Here is a 21,915-nt window from a genome sequence, read left to right as displayed (position 1 = left end):
TATTTTTCAAATTCAGCAATTTTAAGATGCGTGGATTCAACTCCCAGAATTCCACACATTTTAAAAGTTGCCAAGTTTGAAAAACATAGATGTAGATCCACAGGCACTGAATTAAAATAAGGAAGGGCAACAATTATTGACGGAAGAAAGCAAATGCATTCTATTTTTGCATAAGAACTTAGAATGAGTTCTACCACAATAAGACCTGCTGAATATCCCCAGCAATATTTTTTTTGATCCAAACTAGACTCTTGGGCTGAATGTCCTTTGTTCCATGGCACCCAGGTCACAGAGGAATAAGAACTGAACAATAACCTAAAAGTGAGTCTAAACTTTGCTTAAACACAGCAACTGGTTTGTTCCCAATTAAAGTTTTTTGTGCACCCCCATTGTATAAGGATCTCTGCATGCTAGTGGAACTGATAGAACACTGGAGGATAAACTACCTTGGCTGATCTCAAAAAACAAAGTATGAACAAATGGTTAATATTTGAGTGGAATCAATCAGGAAACTTGAAAACAATATAATGGAAAGGCAAAAAAAGCCCCCCCCCCCAATTAATTTCCTTATTGTTGCCACACACAAAAACCTTATCAAATTGCCAGGAGCCAAGGTTGAATCAAGAAAGTTTCCCTAAGGGAATAAAATGGTTTTATGAAGAGCTATGAAGATTCAGTCAATTTCAGATTTTGTGTATAGGATTTTTTGTGTAGAAAGCATTCCGTTAACTCAGAAACAGGATAAGTTAATGTAGGCTATTCTTGTCTTTTTGGTTTTCCCAAAGGTGCTTTTTCCAAAGGAAACTGGACTTTTGTTTTTCCTTTAAGACATTTCGCTTCTCATCCAAGAAGCTGAAGCCTATTCTTCCTTATTTAGAGCTTAATTAAGATAGATTTCCTTTGGCCATGGAGTTTTTAATCTACCAATTAGAATTAATGATCAGCCCATCTTTTAACAAAGCTGTTTATTTAAAACATTTACAACGCCGCCCATCTTTCAAACAACTCTGGGAGTCTCTCAGACGGGTTTTCTTTACATTTCTTTAAGTGTTCTTGGAACAGTAGCAACGCTTAACCGCAATGACTACCCCATGCGCGTTCATTACACGTCCGTCATTGCGCAATAAAAGGGCGGGAAAAAGTCAGCGTGGGCTGAAAATATAAATATACTATTCCCGCTAACAGAAGCTCAAGAAAGGGCGAGACTATTATTGATCAGATCTATTTTTTTTAAAAAAATCCTCCTTTATCCATTGCGGCATTTTATCAAAAGATAAAAAATTTGGCCCGCTGCCGTTGTCGTCACCGGCCTCAGCATACGCAGCGCTTTTTCCCAGTTTTGCCCATACTTTCCTTCGGCCAAGCTGGGCGGTTGAAGTCACGGGTTGCCAGAAATAATGTCACTTCCTGTGCGCCAAGTTGGGTTGTTGGGATAAAAAAAGAAGAAAAATGTCTCTAGCTATGGCGTCATATCCGGCTCTAATGGCAGCAGGAGTCTGATGTCGATTCCTGCGCAGTGCTGCTGGGAGGCTTCGGGTGCTGTGGTTGCAGCCGCCTAGGTACGGCCCGGGTCGTTTCTCCGGGGATGGGATGGTGCAAATCCGCCTTTTCTAATTTAGGGGTCTCGCGGGGCCCCCTTGGAGAGTCAGAAGAATGGGGCGCTCCCGGGGTTCCCAAATGAATGTCCAGTTCGCCTTCTGAGTTGACTTCAGACGTGGCTGCTTTGGGGCAAACTTCATTAGATGCACGAGAAAAATCCTGGGGATTCCCCCTTTGGCTTCCATATCGGCCGAAGGAAAGTGTGGGCAAAATTGTTTTATTGGGGTGGGGGGTGGTGGTCGAAAGACGTCCCTTACACCCAATTCTCCAGGATGCCCAATTGAGAAAGGAGTGGGTGGGCTTCGGTTGAAATTAATGGAGATTGTTGTGGAGTTCAGGAAGTGAAGTCTGTAGAGCTTCTCAGTCACACAGACCATGGTTGTCCCAAAGGTACTTTTTCAGGAGGAGGCTGGACTTAGTTTTTATCTTTTGAAGACGTTTCACTTCTCATCCTAGAGGTTTTTTCAGTTCTGACTGGATGGTGGGGAATGGAAGAATTTATATTCCTTGCAGACAGCTGGTAATCTGCATTCTTTTGGAGCAGTGGTTCCAAACCTTTTTTTGGCCATGCCCTTCCTAAGCATCTTTAAAATCCTGGTCTCCCCACCCTACCCCACCCATATAATTCTTACTTTACTCAAAAAGTGAACTCTACTCACATGGAGGAGGAAGCCTTAAAGGCCATTAACTTGGTTTAAACAAGATTCATATTACCCCCATTAAAAATCAAATTGCCCCTATGTGGGGCCTGGGCCCCAGGTTGGGAACTACTGTTTTAGAGGATTATTGAAGCACTTGGAGGTTTATCTGTCCTCAGGGTCACCTGAGTAGTGCTGCTGGTAATGCTTCAGGAAGAAAAGGAGACTCACTTTAAGAGATGGCAACAAAAGCCCTGGTTTTTGGAAATAATGGTTTTTCATCTTTCTGTCTACCAAAGAAAGTAGAGAATGGTTGTCTGCAAACCAGGTTTAGCCTGGTGCAGAAACTTTTATTGACGAACAGATAGTCCTCGTCTTACAGCACTTCATTCAATGACTGTTCAAAGTTAACAGTGCTGATAAAAGTGACATGCCTGTTTTCCACAGTTATGACCTTTGCAGCAACTGGTTCCTACTTATAACCGTTGCAGTATCCTGGGTTATTTGATCACTTTTTGCAATCTTCTGACAAGCAAAGTCCATGGGGAAGCCAGATTCACTTAACAAGTGGGTGACTAACTTATTAACTGGAGTGATTCACTTAACAACTGTGGGAAGAAAAGTCATAAAATGGAGCAAAGCTCATTTAACAAATTCTTACTTAACAATAATATATTTTGGCTTCAGTTGTGGTCATAGAGGATTACCTGTACTTCAGTAAAAGGGGTTAAGATCCCGAACTATGAATACAAATACAAATCTTATGATTAAGAAAGTTAGCATTCTAAAAATCATTCATTGGTTGCTTGACACATATTTCTTTTGATTGGATTCTTGTACTTTACCCTCCTTCTTCATACATTACAAGGAAGCGTCCTTCTAACTTCAAACTTTCTTATAACTTTCTTGTTGCTAGGCAGTAGTTGTCCCATCATTTGTTACTGGTCTTGTTACACTCGTTGCAGCTGCAATTTTCTGCCTCTGCAATTCCCTTAACAAACTTTCCCAATTCCAAACTGAGATCTTCAGAATACAGGATTATTTGTATTATAACATTTGGGAGTGTCTGACAGCTATTTGGAATAAAAGCGTTATGAGGGAATATGCAGGATTGTTTTAAATTGTACTTTTGGGGGCAGTGTTTTGGTTCTGAGAGTTTATCATATTCTTCAGTTATATTAACCTATCACTTCATTGATGCCAAAGGGTAGGCAATATGTATTGTGTGTATCTACCCTGGAATGGGTAGCAAATGCAGAGCTGACAGCTGCTTGCTTACAAACTTTCCCCAGGGGTAGTGTGTAGTAATGATAAGGTCCTTATCAATAGAGGAACCAGCATTCTGGTAAAGCTGGATACGAAACTTATCAGAATTGCCAAGTTCATGTTTTGGAAGGTGGTCAGTTGTGTGTGAGTTTCTTAATTCTCTCTGCTGTTGATCTAAGTTGTATTTTACAGAGTCATCATGTCAAAACGGAAAGTCACATTTGAAGACCAAGGCGATGATGATGAAGAGGAGATGATTCCCCCAAAGAAGAAGGTGAAATAAACCTTTATAGCACCTTTGCCTAATCTGAGCTCTTCTGCCTGTTGTTGGTTAGAATTCCTATCAATGCTGGTCAATCTAGTGGTAGGAGCTCCTAGAAATTGTAGGACAAACCACCTGATGGAACCCAGGTTGAGGAAAGCTATTATTTAACCTGAGATCCAGAAAATAAAGCTTAAGGGGAACTGTTCATAACAGTGGTTGTCAATTTAGCAACTTTAAGGTATAGATGGACTTCAACTCTCAGAATTCTCATGCTATCTGGGGTATTCTGAAATGTGTGAAGTCCACACTTCCTAAATGTCTGTGGAAATTTTCAGTCAACCAGGTCATAGTTGGCTTTTTCATGAGGCAACTGGACTTTCTTGGAGGTTTTTTGAAGATGTTTCAGCTGAGCTGAAGAAGCTTCTTGGATCGGAAGCAAAATGTCTTAAAAGAAAAACAAGGAAGTCCAGTTGCCTCTTGAAAAAGCAGCTTTGGGATACACATCCTAAAGTTATCATATTTGAAAAATACTGGACAGTAAAGTTGAAGTCAATAACTACAGACTTAAATTCAGGTAGTCCTCGACTTACAACCACTTGTTTAATGACCTGTGAAGTTACAACAGCACTGAAAAAAAATGACATGATTTTATTTTTCTCACTTATGACCATTGCAGCATCCCAATGGGCATATGATCAAAATTTGTATACCTGGCAACTGGTTCATATATATATGATGGTTGCCACATCCTGGGGTCATGTGATCATCTTTTGCGACCTTCTCTCAAGCAAAGTCAATGGAGAAGTCACATTCACTTAACAACTATGCTACTAAGTAACAACTGCAGTGATTCACTTAACAACTATGTCAACAGAAGTCATAAAAGGGAACAAAACTCACTTATCTGCCTCACTTAGCAACAGAACTGTTGGGCTCAATTGTGGTCATAAGTCGAGGACTGCCTATAAGGGCCTCAAGTTATTCAGAAAAAAATAGAGAAAGTTACAGGGAGTAACTTGCTAATTTGAAGAATTAGCTAATTTTCTAACTTGACACGGGGAAAACACTGTAGATTCTTCAAATGCTGAACAATTCACTTCATGTCTTGAACAGCTGGTGGAACCTGCTATTGGAGGGCCAGGCAGCCGCTTTAAGGGGAAGCATTCATTGGACAGCGATGAGGAAGATGAGGAGGAGGATGAAGGACAGGGTAGTAAATATGATATCCTTGCATCAGATGATGTGGAAGGTAAGTAGGGAGCTGTAGTGATTATAGATTTCAGTAATTGGAACTTCTACATTGTTTCTCCTCTCAGTTAAAAAAAAGTCAGTCCCCAAGATTGTGGATTGTTTTAGTGACAACAGTTAAGACACTCTGAATTATGTGATAACCTATTACATAATCTTCAATCTCAATAGGAAAAATGTTTTCAGACTTTATAATTGAAGTAAAATGATAATTTGGGGGCAGGTTTCATATTTGCACTTTCTACTCCAATAATATACTGTTTGTTAACAGTGTTAAAAAATAAGTTTAATTAATATTTTTATTGATGTCAGGTCAATCAGAAATTACCATATTTTCTGTAGTATAAGACACACCAAGGTTTTGAAGAGGCAAATTTTTAAAAACGTAGGTAGGTAGATAGAGGGAGAGAGAGACAAATACAGTAGGTAGGTAGGGAGAGAGGGAGTAGGTAGGTAGGTAGATAGAGGGGGAGAGAGAGAGAGAGAGTAGATAGGTAGAGGAGAGAGAGAAATACAGTAGGTAGGGAGAGAGAGTAGGTAGGTAGGTAGAGGGATAAATACAGTAGATAGGTAGGGAGGAGAGAGAGTAGGTAGGTAGATAGAGGGATAGAGAGAAATACAGTAGGTAGATAGGGAGAGGTAGATAGAGGGATAGAAATACAGTAGGTAGGTAGGGACGAGAGAGGGTAGGTAGGTAGAGGGAGGGAGCGAGAAATACAGTAGGTAGGTAGAGAGTGTAGGTAGGTAGGTAGATACAGGGATAGAGAGAGAAATACAGTAGGTAGATAAGTAGGGAGAGAGAGTAGGTTGGTAGAAAGAGGGGGTGAGAGAAATCTGGTAGGTAGGGGGAGAGAGAGTAGGTAGATAGAGGATAGAGAGGGAAAGAAATACAGTAGGTAGGGAGGGAGGAGAGAGACTAGGTGGGTAGGTAGAGGGATAGAGAGAAATGCAGTAGATAGGTAGGTAGGGAGAGTGTAGGTAGGTAGGTAGATACAGGGATAGAGAGAGATATACAGTAGGTAGGTAGGGAGAGACTAGGTAGGTAGAAAGAGGGAGAGAGAAAGAGAGAAATACAGTAGGTAGGGAGGAGAGTGAGTAGGTAGGTAGGTAGGTAGAGGGGGTGAGAGAAATATAGTAGGTAGGTAGTGGGGGAGAGAGTAGGTAGGTAGGTAGATAGAGGATAGAGAGAGAAAGAAATACAGGGAGGGAGGTAGAGGGGGAGAGAGAGAAATGCAGTAGGTAGGTAGAGAAAGAGTAGGTAGGTAGGCAGGTAGAGGGATAGAGAGTGAGAGAAATACAGGTAGGTAGGGAGAGAGAGATCGTAGGTAGATAGGTAGAGGGATAGAGAGAAATACAGTAGGTAGGGAGTGGGGAGAGATAGGTGGGTAGGTAGATGGAGGGATAGAGAGAGAAATACAGTACGTAGTTACGGAGGAAAGAGTATGTAGAGGGAGAGAGAGAAATACAGTAGGTAGGTAGGGAGAGAGGGAGTAGGTAGGTAGGTAGGTAGAGGGGGAGAGAGAGAGAGTAGATAGAGGAGAGAAAGAAATACATTAGGTAGGGAGAGAGAGTAGGTAGGTAGGTAGAGGGATAGAAATACAGTAGGTAGGTAGGGACGAGAGAGAGTAGGTAGGTAGAGGGAGGGAGAGAGAGAAATACAGTAGGTAGGTAGAGAGAGAGAGTGTGTAGGTAGGTAGGTAGATACAGGGATAGAGAGAGAAATACAGTAGGTAAGTAGGGAGAGAGAGTAGGTAGGTGAGGAATAGAGAGAGAAATACAGTAGGTAGGTAGGGAGAGAGTAGGTAGGTAGGTAGAGGGGGGTGAGAGAAATATGGTAGGTAGGGGGAGAGAGTAGGTAGATAGATAGAGGATAGAGAGAGAAAGAAATACAGTAGGTAGGGAGAGAGGAGAGAGACTAGGTGGGTAGGTAGAGGGATAGAGAGAAAATGCAGTAGGGAGGGAGGGAGGGAGAGTGTAGGTAGGTAGGTAGATACAGGGATAGAGAGAGAAATACAGTAGGTAGGTAGGGAGAGACTAGGTAGGTAGAAAGAGGGAGAGAGAAAGAGAGAAATACAGTAGGGAGGGAGGAGAGTAAGTAGGTAGGTAGGGTAGGTAGAGGGGGGTGAGAGAAATATGGTAGGTAGGGGGAGAGGGAGTAGGTAGGTAGATAGAGGATAGAGAGAGAAAGAAATACAGTAGGTAGGTTAGGTAGGTAGGTAGGTAGAGGGATAGAGAGTGAGAGAAATACAGTAGGTAGGTAGGGAGAGAGAGATCGTAGGTAGATAGGTAGAGGGATAGAGAGAAATACAGTAGGTAGGGAGTGGATAGAGACTAGGTGGGTAGGTAGATAGAGGGATAGAGAGAAATACAGTACGCAGTTACGGAGGAAAGAGTAGGTAGAAGGAGAGAGAGAAATACAGTAGGTAGGGATAGAGAGTGAGTAGGTAGATAGAGGGATAGAGGTAGGTAGTTAGGGAGGGAGGGAGGAGAGAGAGTAGGTAGGTAGAGGGGGAGGGAGAGAAATACAGTAGGTAGGTGGGGAGATAGTGAGTAAGTAGGTGGATAGAGAGAGAAACAGTAGGTAAGTAGGGAGGAAAGAGAGTAGGTAGGTATAGAGGGAGAGAGAAATATAGTAGTTAGGTAGGGATAGAGAGGGGGTAGATAGAGGGATAGAGAGAGAAATACATTAGGTAGGTAGGGAGGAGAGAGTAGATAGGTAGATAGATAGAGGGGGGTGAGATAAATACCTTAGAGAGGTAGGGAGAGAGAAAGAGTAGGTAGGTAGGTAGGTAGGTAGGTAGGTAGGTAGGTAGGTAGGTAGGTAGGTAGAGGGAGAGAGAGAAATACAGTAGGTAGGGAGGGAGGAGAGAGTAGCTAGGTAGGTGGATAGAGGGTTAGAAAGAGAAAGAAATACAGTAGGTAGGGAGGAGAGTGAGTAGGTAGGTAGGTAGAGGGGGTGAGAGAAATATAGTAGGTAGGTAAGGGGAGAGAGAGTAGGTAGGTACGTAGATAGAGGATAGAGAGAGAAAGAAATACAGTAGGTGGGGGAGAGAGAGGGTAGGTGGGGAGAGGGGGAGAGAAATACAGTAGATAGGTAGAGAGAGTAGGTAGGTAGGTAAATGGATAGAGAGTGAAAGAAATACAGTAGATAGGGAGGGCGGGAGAGAGATAGAGAGTAGGTAAGTAGGTAGGTAGAGGGATAGAGAGAAATACAGTAGGTAGGGAGGGCGGAGAGAGACTAGATGGGTAGGTAGAGGGATAGAGAGAGAAATACAGTAGGTAGGTAGGGAGAGAGTGGGTAGGTAGGTAGGTAGAGGGATAGAGAGAAATACAGTAGGTAAGTAGGGGGGAAAGAGAGTAGATAGGTAGATAGGGGGGAGAGAGAGAGAAATCTAGTAGGTATGTAGGGATAGAGAGGGGGTAGGTAGATAGATAGAGGGATAGAGAAATACATTAGGTAGGTAGGGAGGAGAGAGTAGGTAGGTAGATAGCGGGGGGGTGAGAGAAATTCCATAGGTAGGGAGAGAGAAACAGTAGGTAAGTAGGTAGGTAGCTAGGTAGATAAAGGGATAGAGAGAGAAATACAGTAGGTAGGGAGGAGAGAATAGGTAGGTAGATAGAGGGTTAGAAAGAGAAAGAAATACAGTAGATAGGGAGGAGAGTGACTAGGTAGGTAGGTAGGTAGGTAGAGGGGTGAGAGAAATATAGTAGGTAGGTAGGGGGAGAGAGAGTAGGTAGGTAGGTAGATAGAGGATAGAGAGAGAAAGAAATACAGTAGGTAGGGAGGAGGGAGGAGGTAGGTAGAGGGGGAGAGACAGAAATACAGTAGCTAGGTGGGGAGAGGGGGAGAGAAATACAGTATGGTAGGTAGGGAGGAGAGAGTAGGTAGGTAGATAGCGGGGGGGGGGAGAAATTCCATAGGTAGGGAGAGAGAAACAGTAGGTAGGTAGGTAGGTAGGTAGGTAGGTAGGTAGGTAGGTAGGTAGGTAGATAAAGGGATAGAGAGAGAAATACAGTAGGTAGGGAGGAGAGAATAGGTAGGTAGATAGAGGGTTAGAAAGAGAAAGAAATACAGTAGATAGGAGAGTGACTAGGTAGGTAGGTAGAGGGATAGAGAGAAATACAGTACGTAGGTAGGGGGAGAGAGAGTAGGTAGGTGGATAGAGGATAGAGAGAGAAAGAAATACAGTAGGTAGGGAGGAGGTAGGTAGAGGGGGAGAGACAGAACTACAGTAGCTAGGTGGGGAGAGGGGGAGAGAAATACAGTAGGTAGGTAGGGAGAGAGAGAGTAGGTAGGTAGATAGGTAGGTAGGTAGAGGGATAGAGAGTGAAAGAAATACAGTAGGTAGGTAGGGAGAGAGAGAGTAGGTAAGTAGGTAGGTAGAGGGATAGAGAGAGAAATACAGTAGGTAGGGAGGGAGAGAGTAGGGAGGTAGGTAGAGGGAGAGAGAGAAATACAATAGGTAGGTAGGGAGAGAGGAGGTAGGTAGGTAGATAGAGGGAGAGAGAACAATGCAATAGGTAGGTAGGGAGGAGTGAGGGTAGGGAGGTAGGTAGGTAGAGGGAGGGAGCGAGAAATACAGTAGGTAGGTGGAGAGAGAGAGTGTAGGTAGGTAGGTAGATCAGGGATAGAGAGAGAAATACAGTAGGTAGATAGGTAGGGAGAGAGAGTAGGTAGATGAGGAATAGAGAGAGAAATACAGTACGTAGGTAGGGAGAGAGAGTAGGTAGGTAGAAAGGGGGTGAGAAATATGGTAGGTAGGGGGAGAGAGTAGGTAGGTAGGTAGATAGAGGATAGAGAGAGAAAGAAATACAGTAGGTAGGGAGGAGGAAGGAGGGAGGTAGAGGGGGAGAGAGAGAAATATAGTAGGTAGATAGGGAGAGAGAGTAGGTAGGTGTGGAGAGGGGCAGAGAAATACAGTAGGTAGGTTGAGAAAGTGTAGGTAGGTAGGTAGGTAGAGGGATAGAGAGTGAGATAAATACAGTAGGTAAGTAGGGGGAGAGAGAGGGTAGGTAGGTAGAGGGATAGAGGGAAATACAGTAGGGAGGGAGGGAGGAGAGACTGTGGGTAGGTAGATAGAGGGATAGAGAGAGAAATACAGTACGTAGTTACGGAGGAAAGAGTAGGTAGAGGGCAAGCGAGAGAAATACAGTAGGTAGGTAGGGATAGAGAGCGAGTAGGTAGATAGAGGTATATAGAGAGAAATACAGTAGGTAGGGAGGGAGGAGAGAGTAGGTAGGTAGATAGAGGGTTAGAAAGAGAAAGAGAGAAATACAGTAGGTAGGGAGGAGAGTGAGTAGGTAGGTAGGTAGGTAGGTAGGTAGAGGGGGTGAGAGAAATATAGTAGGTAGGTAGGGGGAGAGAGAGTAGGTAGGTAGGTAGATAGAGGATAGAGAGAGAAAGAAATACAGCAGGTAGGGAGGAGGGAGGTAGAGGGGGAGAGAAAGAAATACAGTAGGTAGGGAGAGAGAGGGTAGGTAGGTGGGGAGAGGGGGAGAGAAATACAGTAGGTAGGTAGGGAGAGAGAGTAGTTAGGTAGGTAGGGAGAGGGATAGAGAGTGAAAGAAATACAGTAGGTAGGTAGGTAGGGAGAGGGATAGAGAGTAGGTAAGTAGGTAGGTAGAGGGATAGAGAGAAATACAGTAGGTAGGTAGGGAGAGAGTGGGTAGGTAGGTAGGTGGATAGAGAGATACAGTAGGTAGGTAGAGAGGAGAGGGTAGGTAGGTAGGTAGGTAGGTAGGTAGGTAGAGGGAGGGAGAGAGAGAAATACAGTAGGTAGGTGGGTAGGGAGAGAGTGTAGGTATGTGAGGGATAGAGAGAGAAATACAGTAGGTAGGTAGGGAGAGAGAGTAGGTAGGTAGGTGAGTAGGTAGGTAGAGGGTGGTGAGAGAAATATGATAGGTAGGGGGAGAGAGAGTAGGTAGGTAGATAGAGGATAGAGAGAGAAAGAAATACAGTAGGTAGGGAGGGAGGAGAGAGACTAGGTGGGTAGGTAGAGGGATAGAGAGAGAAAAACAGTAGGTAGGAAGAGAGAGTGTAGGTAGGTAGGTAGATACAGGGATAGAGAGAGAAATACAGTAGGTAGGTAAGCAGAGAGTGGGTAGGTAAGTAGATAGAGGGATAGAGGGAAATACAGTAGGTAGGTAGGGAGGAGAGGGTAGGTAGGTAGGTAGGTAGAGGGAGGGAAAGAGAGAAATACAGTAGGTAGGTAGGTAGGGAGAGAGAGTGTAGGTAGGTAGATACAGGGATAGAGAGAGAAATACAGTAGGTAGGTAGGTAGGGATAGAGGGGGTAGGTAGATAGAGGGATAGAGTGAAATACAGTAGGTAGAATAGGAAGGTAGAAAGAGGGAGAGAGAAAGAAATATAGTAGGTAGGGAGGAGAGTGAGTAGGTAGGTAGGTAGGTAGAGGGAGGGAAAGAGAAATACAGTAGGTAGGTAGGGAGAGAGAGTGTAGGTAGGTAGACACAGGGATAGAGAGAGAAATACAGTAGGTAGGTAGGGATAGAGGGGGTAGGTAGATAGATAGAGGGATAGAGTGAAATACAGTAGGTAGAATAGGAAGGTAGAAAGAGGGAGAGAGAAAGAGAAATATAGTAGGTAGGGAGGAGAGTGAGTAGGTAGGTAGGTAGGTAGGTAGGTAGGTAGAGGGAGGGAAAGAGAGAAATACAGTAGGTAGGTAGGGAGAGAGAGTGTAGGTAGGTAGACACGGATAGAGAGAGAAATACAGTAGGTAGGTAGGTAGGGATAGAGGGGGTAGGTAGATAGAGGGATAGAGTGAAATACAGTAGGTAGAATAGGAAGGTAGAAAGAGGGAGAGAGAAAGAAAGAAATATAGTAGGTAGGGAGGAGAGTGAGTAGGTAGGTAGGTAAGTAGGTAGAGGGGGGTGAGAGAAATATGGTATGTAGGGAGGGAGAGAGTAGGTAGGTAGGTAGAGGATAGCGAGAGAAAGAAATACAGTAGGGAGGGAGAAGGAAGGAGGGAGGGAGAGGGTAGAGGGAGAAATATAGTAGGTAGATAGGGAGAGAGGGTAGGTAGGTGGGGAGAGGGGCAGAGAAATACAGTAGGTAGGTAGAGAAGGAGTAGGTAGGTAGGTAGGTAGGTAGAGGGATAGAGAGTGAGAGAAATACAGTAGGTAGATAGGAGGAGTTGGAGGGTAGGTAGGTAGAGGGATAGAGAGAAATACAGTAGGGAGGGAGGGCAGAGAGAGACTAGGTGGGTAGATAGAGGGATAGAGAGAGAAATACAGTACGTAGTTACGGAGGAAAGAGTAGGTAGAGGGCAAGAGAGAGAAATACAGTAGGTAGGTAGGGATAGAGAGCGAGTAGGTAGATAGAGGGATAGAGAGAGAAATACAGTAGGTAGGTAGGGCGGAAAGAGTAGGTAGGTGGGGAGAGAGAAATACAGTAGGTAGGGAGAGAGAGAGTAGGTAGGTAGGTAGGTAGGTAGAGGGATAGAGAGTGAGAGAAATACAGTAGGTAGGGAGAGAGAAGTAGGTAGATAGGTAGGTAGGTAGGTAGGTAGAGGATTAGAGAGGGAGGGAGAAATACAATAGGGAAGGAGGAAGGGAGAGTAGGTAGCTAGATAGAGGGATAGAGAGGGGAATATAGTAGGTACGTAGGGAGATAGAATAGTTAGGTAGGTAGATAGAGGGACAGAGAGAGGGAGAGAAATAGAGTAGGTAGGTAGGGAGAGAGAGTGTGTAGGTAGGTAGATAGGTAGATAGAGGGATAAAGAGAGAGGGAGAAATACTTTAGGTAGGTAGGGGGAGAGAGAGAGAGAGAGAGAGAGAGAGAGAGAGAGAGAGAAAGTAGATAGGGAGGGTTTCCAGGTGTATTTATCCATGTGCTGGAGAAGGAAATTGCTGACAAACTGCAGTACCTAAGATTTGTTTCTGCTGGCACAGCACTTCATCAATATAATTCTCATCTAACTCACGCTAACTAAAGAGCTTTCGGAAAGAGGGGGAGGAAATTGTTGCAATCTGCAAACTTCCCAAAAAACAGCCCATTTTTCACAAAAAGGGGCCCATGTTTTTCTCAAATAAAAGGCATGAATAACTTCGGTTGGGGGCTTTCAGTGCCCCTGGTGGGTGCCTCCCCCCAAAAAATGTACAGAAAGTAGCCTGTTTTTGCAAAAACAGGAGCAAGTTTTGTCAAAAAAATTGCATGCATAGCCTTATGGAGGCTTATAGATTGCTGCTGGGGGCTGGGGGCTGGGGGGGGGGGACAAAAAACAGTCCATTCTTTGCTCATTTCTACCCTCCTCAGCCCCCAGGAGCTCTCTGAAAGGCTCCATTAGGGTATGCACAGCCATTTTTTGAAGGGGTGGGGCTTCGGGAGGCAAAAGATGCTGTATTCAATGTATAAGACACACCCAGATTTTCAGCCTCATTTTTTGAGGAGGTGCGTCTTATACTCTGAAAAATATGGTAATCTCCTTACTTTATCTTTTTAGGGCAGGAATCTGCCACTATTGACTATGAAGATGGTATCCGGATCACCCCTTTCAATTTGCAAGAGGAGATGGAGGAAGGTCATTTTGATTCAGAAGGCAACTATTTCTTGAAAAAAGAGGCAATGATTCGGGACAATTGGTTGGACAACATAGATTGGGTAAGTCTTTTCAGGTAGACTTGAAGGGAAGACAACATATTCTCTCTCTCTCTCCCTCCCTCCTTCCCCCCTCCCTCCCTACATACATATACATACATGCATTCATACATACATACACACACATGTAGAGAAAGGGGTGGTGGTGGTATTCGACCAGTTCAGACCAGTTCGCTTGAACCGGTAGCGGAAATCGTGAGTGGTCCCGCCCACCGGCGCTGAATCTATGGCATCCCATTTAGGCCCTTTTTTAGCCAAAAGCACATGCATGGAAGGCTAAGCGCATGCGTTCACATTTGCAAACCAGTAGGGATACCACCGGTGTGTGTTTATATAGCTTGATTTTCCTCCTGCTAAAGTCTCACTGCTGCTATGGAAAAAGTGTGCATATACATTATTTGAAGTAAATGTAGGGGAGTTTCAGGAGTGTAAAAGGAAATAACATGGACAAGCCATATAATTTTCTGCCATCCACCCCATAATGATTATCAGTTTAAGCCAATGTTTCTCAACTTTGGCAACTTTAAGATGTGTGGACTTCAATTCCCAGAATTTCCCTACATAGTACCCCTCCACCAATAAAATTGAGACCAATATTGGTAGAAAGTGGGGCTTGCAAAAATTGGAAATGATTGCAAGGATAGATCAGCCATTTACGTTCTTGTTTTGAACCTAAAATCCATTTTAATCCATAATACATCACTTTTATTTTACCGAATTTATCCTTTTCTGTTTACCAGGTCAAGATAAAGGAACAGCCTCCCGGTCAGAAGAAACTACTTGTTTCTGCAGATAACGACGAAGAAGATGAAGATGATGAAGATCTTGAGGTGGGCCGAACACCTCTGGAGAAGAAGGAACTCCTGGAAAGGATGGTAGACCTAATGTTACCTGGTGAGACAGTAGCTAGAGCCATTCAAAGGTTTGGAGACAAGGGTGGCCAGAGAAGTAGTGGACGTCAGCGGAAGCCCTGGACCCGCCTCAAAGTAGATGAAGCTGATCCAGCTGAGGAAGATGATCCCCAGAAGCCAGGGTCACCTGAGCGGAAAGAGCAGCTGGAACAGCTGTCAGGGCTGGCTGACCAAATGGTGGCGCGAGGCGTCTATGAGATCTATCAGGAAACCCGGGAGAAGCTGGCCGTGAGACTCCGGGCATTGCAGCACCCTCCTGCGGCACCTTCCTCTGGTGAACCAGAACTCGACATGTTCGCTGAGGAAATCGACGAAGCCAAACTAGGAGAGAAGACATCAGCAGGTGAGTGTGCTTGGGGAACTGAGGGCTACAGTGTTCCAGGATTGGAAACATACAGTCAAGAATGGTTTGCCGAATTTTATCCTAGCGGGCGAAGGATCACTTGTTGGGGTGTTTTTCACTATGTCAGGGTTCAGGAGGAAATCCCTCTCAAACTTGCAAAGCTGTGTGTCAAGAGCTTATTTGGGGAAGCCTTGAAATAAACAACCCCTCATCCAGAGGTGGCTTCCTACCGGTTTGCACCAGTTCGGTTGGATAGGTAGTAATCTGGCCTGCTACGCCCCCAAACTGGTTCTTTTGGTGGCACCATAGGCTGCACCATCTTGTTTTTAGTTTCTGCACGTGCACAGAAGCATTTTTTAACGTACTGCAAATGCCCGCATAGCGCGCATCGAGCGTGCGCACAGCATGTCCCTGAGCGAACCGGCAATAGCAGCATCTGGAACCCACCCCTGCCCTCATCTAACATGCTCAACAATCCTTAACTCAATATTTGTCAACCTTGGGGACTTTAAGACGTGTGGAGTTCAACTCCCAGAAGCTCCAAGCCAGCCATGCTTGCTTAAAAGTTCCCAAGGTTGAGAATAGCTGCCTTAACTGCATGATGTTCTATTGGGGAGTGGGGGAATGGGGGTGAGGCGTCTTTTATTAGGGAGTTTAGGAAAAATTCTTCTGACATATGTGCTTATTCTCCAACAACAGGAAGTCAGGCACGTGGGGAGACTGACGACACACTCTCTGAGGTGATGTGGGAATATAAGTGGGAAAACACAAACACGTCTGAACTTTACGGACCTTTCAGCAGCTCTCAGATGCAGGTAAGAGGCCAAAAGAGGGCAGATGAACTTCTTGTTCGCTTCCTCATTTTGTGTCCATTTCTCTCTTATCTATTCATTATCCTAGTAATGTTCTTTTTCCCTCGTTGGTACAGATATCCTTTTCCCTTCTCCAATATTTCATTTATCTTTCTTTTTTCCTGAGTGACTTTTTAAAAAATGCAATTCTATTCATTTTGATGGCCGTCTATTTAGTGTTGCTGATTGTTTGATTTTGCAATCTACATATACAAAAATGGCGCTGTGTGTGTGTGTGTATGTTCCAACATAACTTTGGAACTCCTCGAGCAATTTCAACCAAACTTGGTACACAGATGACGTGGTCTCTGGAGACAAATTCTGTGGGGGTAAGGCACCATTAACACCCCTCGGGGGGGGGGGGGTGTTCTGTTAAGATACAGCATGTTGTGCCTTAAAATGTCTTCTATTGTACTGCTATAAAATGGCTTCTACTGTCCAGCGCAGTGGAGTTGCCATGGCAACGGCTTCACAGTACTCCACAAGGAGGCTCCCCTCTTGGAGGAAAATCCAACATTAGAAATTATTTTTGGTCTGGACATTTCCCCCCTATAAATAAATACCCGGGCAATGCCAGGTTATCGGCTAGTTGTATATACATCCTGGCTTACGTTGAATACTGGTAGTCCTTGGCTTTCAACAGTTCACATAGTGACTGTTCAAAGTTACAACAGAACTGAAAAAAAGTGACTAATGACCCCATGATCATGTGTTTTCAAAATCCAGTCACTTGGGAACTGACTCACATGTATGACAGTTGCATTGTCCCGGGGTCATGTGATCCCCTTTTGCGACCTTCTGACAAGCAAAGTCAATGGAGAAGCCAGATTCACTTAACAACCATGTTAGTCATTCAGCCACTGCAGTGATTCACTTAACAAATGTGGCGAGAAAAGTCGTAAAATGGGCTAGAACTCATTTAACAAATTTCTCACTTAACAGAAATGTTGGGCTCAATTGTGGCAGTAAGTTGAGGACTATCTGTACTGATGGAAGGAGGTTTCTGTTGGTGCACCTTGTTTTGGCCAATAGTGAGAAGGAAAGCTTGTTCCTAGGCAGATTGCATCAGAGGGATTTTTAATCACATGACACATATTGCTATATTGGTTATAATTTATTTCCTTGGACAGAATTTTTTTCCTGGACAATTCATTTCCTGTGAGGATGGTGCTTGAGAATTAGTTTTGATTGATATAGCATCACTGCCCCCAAATCCATGCTAACATACCCAATGTGCATCTTTTAGTATCTGTTCTTTTCCTGACATCCTGTGAATGATGATTCTTTTATTAGACTTTAGATTAACTAACCTAAACCAAGGGCAGCATATTGCGCAGTCTTGAATATAGAATCAGAAATGATGTGTGGAAACAAAAGTATTTACATGTTCTTTTCTTTAACCAAAGTAGTCAATTTTGCCATTTCAGCCAACTGCGTCAACGTCTGCAACCATTCGTCCCTAGTAGGAATCTGACCACTTCCGAACTTCGTTCTTGATGTGGAAAACAATGAAACTTTGATTTGGGGTTTTACCGAGTAGATTGATAGATTTTTACAGAAATGGCTTGTTCATAATTATTATGAAAAAGCAAAAAGTTGTGGTTTGATGTTAATGCCTTATTTTACTGAAATAGAGTCGGAAGTCAATGCTTCTTTTTCTATTTTTCTTATCTTTCTTCACTTCTCTTCCCCCTTCCCCTCTGCCAATTGCTTTTCTATTTATTTTTGTAATTTGTATTTTACAGCATTTTATAACTCAATAAAACTGTTAAAACTAGAATCAGAAATGATGTGCAGCATTCAGTTTCCTTGCAATACCAGATTCGATGATAAATGATCTTCTACTCCCTTATTAGCAAAACATGTGCAATTAATACAGTTTGATTTCTTCTAATATAGTCCTATCAGATACCATATTGGCTGAGTGCATTTTGGAATGGCCCTTTTATTAATGCTGCCAGTTAAGCGTTCGACTTTGGTTGCCTCTTCTGTGAGATTCTGTGCCAGATGGTTCTGTTTTCTTTCATGAATGAAGATGAATAGATGAGTCCCAGGATAATATTTGCCCCCGGGACCAGAGGCTTAGTCTTCTGAGCTTTCCCAACTCGTGCTGGAGCCCCATCCTCAGGGAACTTCTCTCTGTTTTCTTTCCTTTCCTTCTTTTCCCTGCCATCCTTCTCTCTTCTCTTTCAAATTCTTTTTTCTGTCTCTTCAGGACTGGGTATCCCAAGGCTATTTCCCTGATGGGGTTTACTGCCGGAAGGCGGATAATTCCGAGGGCCAGTTCTACAATTCCAGGCGGATTGATTTTGATCTCTACACATGATCGGAACCCACCTCCGGTCCTGCCAAGCACGAAGGACAAGAGTTCAACTCATCGACAGACTGAAACAACTTGCCAGACTTTGGGGTGGGGTGGGGTGAGGGCACAGGGGTGATATGTGTGTGTGTGTGCGTGGGTGGGTGCATTTGCCGAGGGGAAGAGGGGGTTCTCACTTAAATCCAAGGATGTTTGGTATTTTGTGAAAAATAAAATAACCTTAAATTGGTTTGGATAGTCAGCTCTTTCTATTTTCCTGCTTACTACGTCCCATTGCTGTATGTTTTGTGTGGGGTAATGGTTGCCAGAGACAAATAATTTTGTACAGGTAGTCCTCGATTTACGACCACAATTGAGCCAAACATTACTGTTGCTAAGCAAAACAATTATTAAGTGAGTTTTGCCCCATTCTATGACCTTTCTTGTCAAAGTTGTCACTTCCTGAGGGAATCTGGCTTCCTCTTGACTTTGTTTGTCAGAAGGTCGCAAAAGGTGATACATGACCCCAGGACACTGTAACCATCATAAATGCATGCCAGTTGCCAATTTTGATTATGTGACCATGGAGATATTTCAGTGGTTGTTAAGTGTGAAAAACAGTCATGAGTCACTCTTTTCAGTAACTTTGGACAGTCACTAAACAAATGGTTGTAAGTTGAGGAATATCTGTATATGTGTAGGACTACTTGAGCATGGCTCATTAACCAGAGCAAGTGGCTTATTTGGGATCACATGCATTATATCAACTGCAGCAGTCAATGTGATTGGTTGCTGGAAAATAAGATTTTTCATCACTAAATGAATGGTATGTAAGTCGAGGACTACCTGTGTACAAGACAGTTTCTTTCAGCCCAGAATTTTTAAGTTTATCAAGTGATGCTTTAAGCTTCTTCTACACACCAGCCCAGAGCCTGTCAAACAAGGGGGAAAAAATTTAATACACAGATTTAAAAGCACAAAAAAGCATAGATGACTAACCTAATTCCTAAAATAAAGTCAACGTATTTTCCACTCAGTCTTGCTTAGTCCAAAGCCAAATAGTTAGTTATCTTGCCACATAAGTGGCAGCTGTGTCCTTAGATTTATAGAAAGGAAATTATCTTTTCAAAAGATCCCTTAAAAATAAAATTTCAGATTTGGGAACATTGATCTAAATAGTTCTCTGGGTGGAACTCGGCAAGTTTATGGCAACTGAGATAGAAAATGCTGTTGTAGCAAGATAGTTACGATCAAATAAATAGATGCCACATTATTACTCCCTTAAGACAGAGGTGGATGACTAAGGCTTTTTATAATCTATGGACTTCAACTCCCAAAATTCCTGAGACAGCAGGAATTCTAAGAGTTGAAGTCCACAGATTTTTAAAGGGACCATAGTGATTTGCCCCTGCCTTAAGGGATTCTTTGCAAGTTCAAAAGAGCTTCAATATGACTTCTTGTATCATATCAAAAGATCTGCTGAAGAGGCAGAATGTCTCTTTCAAATTAAAGAATAGATTAATGATTAAAACAAGTGGCAGGCAGTCTAATGGACATGTTTGATAACCATCTTGAAATCCTGATTTCCTGAAATTCAACGTGAGCCAACTTGGCACAGGAAGGAAACTGTGGTAAATTATTTGAGCAATCGATCCTTTGCTGTGTCCAATGAAGCAAGCCAGAGATAGATATGTGAGCTTTATGTTATTTTTATTTTAGAAAAAGAACGGATCGGGAAGGGGATAGGAACCTCAATTTTAGAGATGGTTCTGGTGGCGCTTACCCTTCCTCCCCACCATCTTGTAGGGATGAAACCTATCTCATGGTATCTTCATAGAATTTCTGTGGAGGTTGTGATTGGTTATTAATTTATAGCTTCATTCTTGGAAGATGAGCTTTTTGTTTCCTGTGAATTTTATTGTCCCTGCCAGGAAGCAGATGTCATATGTGCGATTCCTTCAGCTGATTATTTTGCAACAGAGTAAATGTGGCCCTTTTGTGGACAGAATTGAAATTGACCTGATTCAGTGACCCAGACTGAAATTCTAGCTCACGGGTGTCAAACTCACGGCATCATGTTACCGTCACGTGACATTTTGGGATGTTCCCCTCCCCTTTGTGGAGCTGAGGTGGGCGTGGCCTGTGTGTGGTGCATCTACCTGCGGACCGCCAGTTTGACATCCCTGTAAATCTATCTAGCCTTATTTTTTTAACAGCAACTTTGAGCAACCCCATCTCTAGAAAGCTTGCCTGCCAATATCCATCTTTAGGATACAGGTAGCCTTTGACTTCGTCTAGTGACTGTTTGAAGTTACAACAGCACTGAAAAAAAGTAACTTGACCATTTTTCACACTTGCAACCAGTGCGGCATCCGGTCACTTGATTCAAAATTCACTTGCAACTGACATATTTATGGCAGTTAACAATGTCCTGGGGCCACGTGATCACCTTTTGTGACCTGACAAGCAAAGTCAATGGGGAAGTCAGATTTGCTTAACAACTCCAATGATTCACTTAACAACTGTGGCAAGAAAGATGGTAAAATGAAGCAAAACTCAACTGTCTTGTTCAGCAATGGAAATCTCAGCTCAGTTGTAGTCGCAGTCCAGTTGGCAATATTGACTAAGAGGCATTGACAGAATTCCCTGTCAATTTTTCTTCATCGAGCAACGTTTTCCTAGGATGAAGTTATGGAAGTGAAACCACAGCATTGCCTGTCAAAAGTTTTGCCCACTGGGTTCGCCTACAGCAATGATGGCAAAACTTTGGGGCTTGATGTGTCAAAAGATTTAGAAAATGCCTTTCTTGACTCTGCTGCTTTATCTCACACACACACAAAGCATGGACAAAGGAGACCTCTCAAGACCTCCTCTCTGGACTCTGAAAGTCGCATGAGAAACTCCTGCTCTCCTGGTGCCTCTGGAAACTCCAAAAGCTACACAGGGATGCTCACACAATTTTTGGAGACCTCAGTGGCCACAAGAGCAGGACACTCTTGAGTGACTGCCAAAGGGTCTGGAAACCTGCCACATCACCCAAAATGACCTGCGATACATATGTCATATGTCTGCCATTGCCGGCCTACCACATTAAGCGTACACTGGTCAGGAGGAGAAAGGGACCATATAATCACCCTAGTGCACAATATACCACAGGAAGTGGTTTAGCAATACTTGTGTAGATAGACATTACACAAAGGAGCAAAAGTGGAGGAACTAAGTGTTGGGAGGAAATATATATTGGTGCATGAAGAAAAGGAAGTCAGATGCAGAGTGGAGCCTGGCAAGAAGCTCCAGATCGTTGAAGCAACACCATGGGTCCTATCATCGAAGTGAAGCTCTTCTACCAAGCCGTGATCCTTCTTTGTCTTGCCTATGGTAGGTAGCAGATCTCCGTTGTGTTGAGTGGCTCAGGAACAAGGCAACAGGTGGCCTGAAAAGTATCAGGTTTATCTTGCCTTTCATAAATTTCAGCGTATTTTCCACCTTGGGGATGGGGAGGAATTCTTATTTCTTTATAGAACTGGATTAATATCTTTCATCTGGAATGAGAGGAATTGGCTGGGGAAGAAATGATAATTTGCATCCAAACTAAAGGTTGTGTTGCAAGGGTTGGGTATCCCCACAAAATGGGGAGCCTAAATGCTTTTGAATTAATTCCACCTGTTGGTATTTTGAAAAAAAGAAAAGTTAATATTAGCACAGAAGCCTTTCTTAAGTGTTGCGCTGGCAAAACAATTTTGAGAGGATCGCTAAATATCGCTTCGACTTAGCCCTTCTGTAAAGTAGGTTAAATGCTCACAGACTGTGTCACGCAAACCAGATGGGAAGAGAATGGTGTGCCCATGTTTGTTAAATTCACTCATGTTTGAAGGCGTGCTT

At 43.4% G+C, this 21,915-nt stretch overlaps 2 protein-coding genes across 3 annotated transcripts in view; both read left to right on the top strand.

The window, feature by feature from the left end:
- The first annotated feature begins 1,451 nt into the window (after positions 1–1,451).
- On the top strand, positions 1,452–18,284 carry CD2BP2 (CD2 cytoplasmic tail binding protein 2). 2 transcript variants are annotated; one of them, XM_032237592.1, is made up of 7 exons: positions 1,452–1,559; positions 3,683–3,777; positions 4,882–5,017; positions 13,475–13,632; positions 14,370–14,883; positions 15,583–15,698; positions 17,950–18,284. In XM_032237592.1, the coding sequence occupies exons 2-7, from the start codon at positions 3,703–3,705 to the stop codon at positions 18,058–18,060; spliced, it is 1,110 nt and encodes a 369-aa protein (XP_032093483.1). In that variant the 5' UTR covers positions 1,452–1,559; positions 3,683–3,702; the 3' UTR covers positions 18,061–18,284. The 2 variants fall into 2 exon arrangements, with proteins under 2 accessions (XP_032093483.1, XP_032093484.1); XM_032237593.1 differs by having other exon boundaries at positions 1,454–1,559; positions 3,696–3,777.
- Positions 18,285–21,313: 3,029 nt separating this feature from the next.
- LOC116523069 (integrin alpha-X-like) overlaps positions 21,314–21,915 on the top strand; it is a 57,461-nt gene continuing 56,859 nt past the window's right edge. The window contains exon 1 of the mRNA XM_032238248.1: positions 21,314–21,411. Coding sequence (XP_032094139.1) covers positions 21,348–21,411 — 64 coding nt within the window. The 5' untranslated portion in view covers positions 21,314–21,347. The remainder of the gene's footprint in view (positions 21,412–21,915) is intronic.

Source organism: Thamnophis elegans, chromosome Z (assembly GCF_009769535.1).
Source record: "Thamnophis elegans isolate rThaEle1 chromosome Z, rThaEle1.pri, whole genome shotgun sequence".
Classification (NCBI taxonomy): domain Eukaryota; kingdom Metazoa; phylum Chordata; class Lepidosauria; order Squamata; family Colubridae; genus Thamnophis; species Thamnophis elegans.
Note: the sequence above shows the minus strand (reverse complement) of the source record. Positions and strands in the feature narration are given on the sequence as shown.

Bases quoted from the DNA above. Each gene is read 5' to 3' on its own strand.
- CD2BP2 (XM_032237592.1), top strand. From the start codon at position 3,703: ATGTCAAAACGGAAAGTCACATTTGAAGACCAAGGCGATGATGATGAA. The intron at 3,778-4,881 runs GTGAAATAAACC...TGTCTTGAACAG, and splicing joins TGATTCCCCCAAAGAAGAAG to CTGGTGGAACCTGCTATTGG. The intron at 5,018-13,474 runs GTAAGTAGGGAG...TTATCTTTTTAG, and splicing joins TGCATCAGATGATGTGGAAG to GGCAGGAATCTGCCACTATT.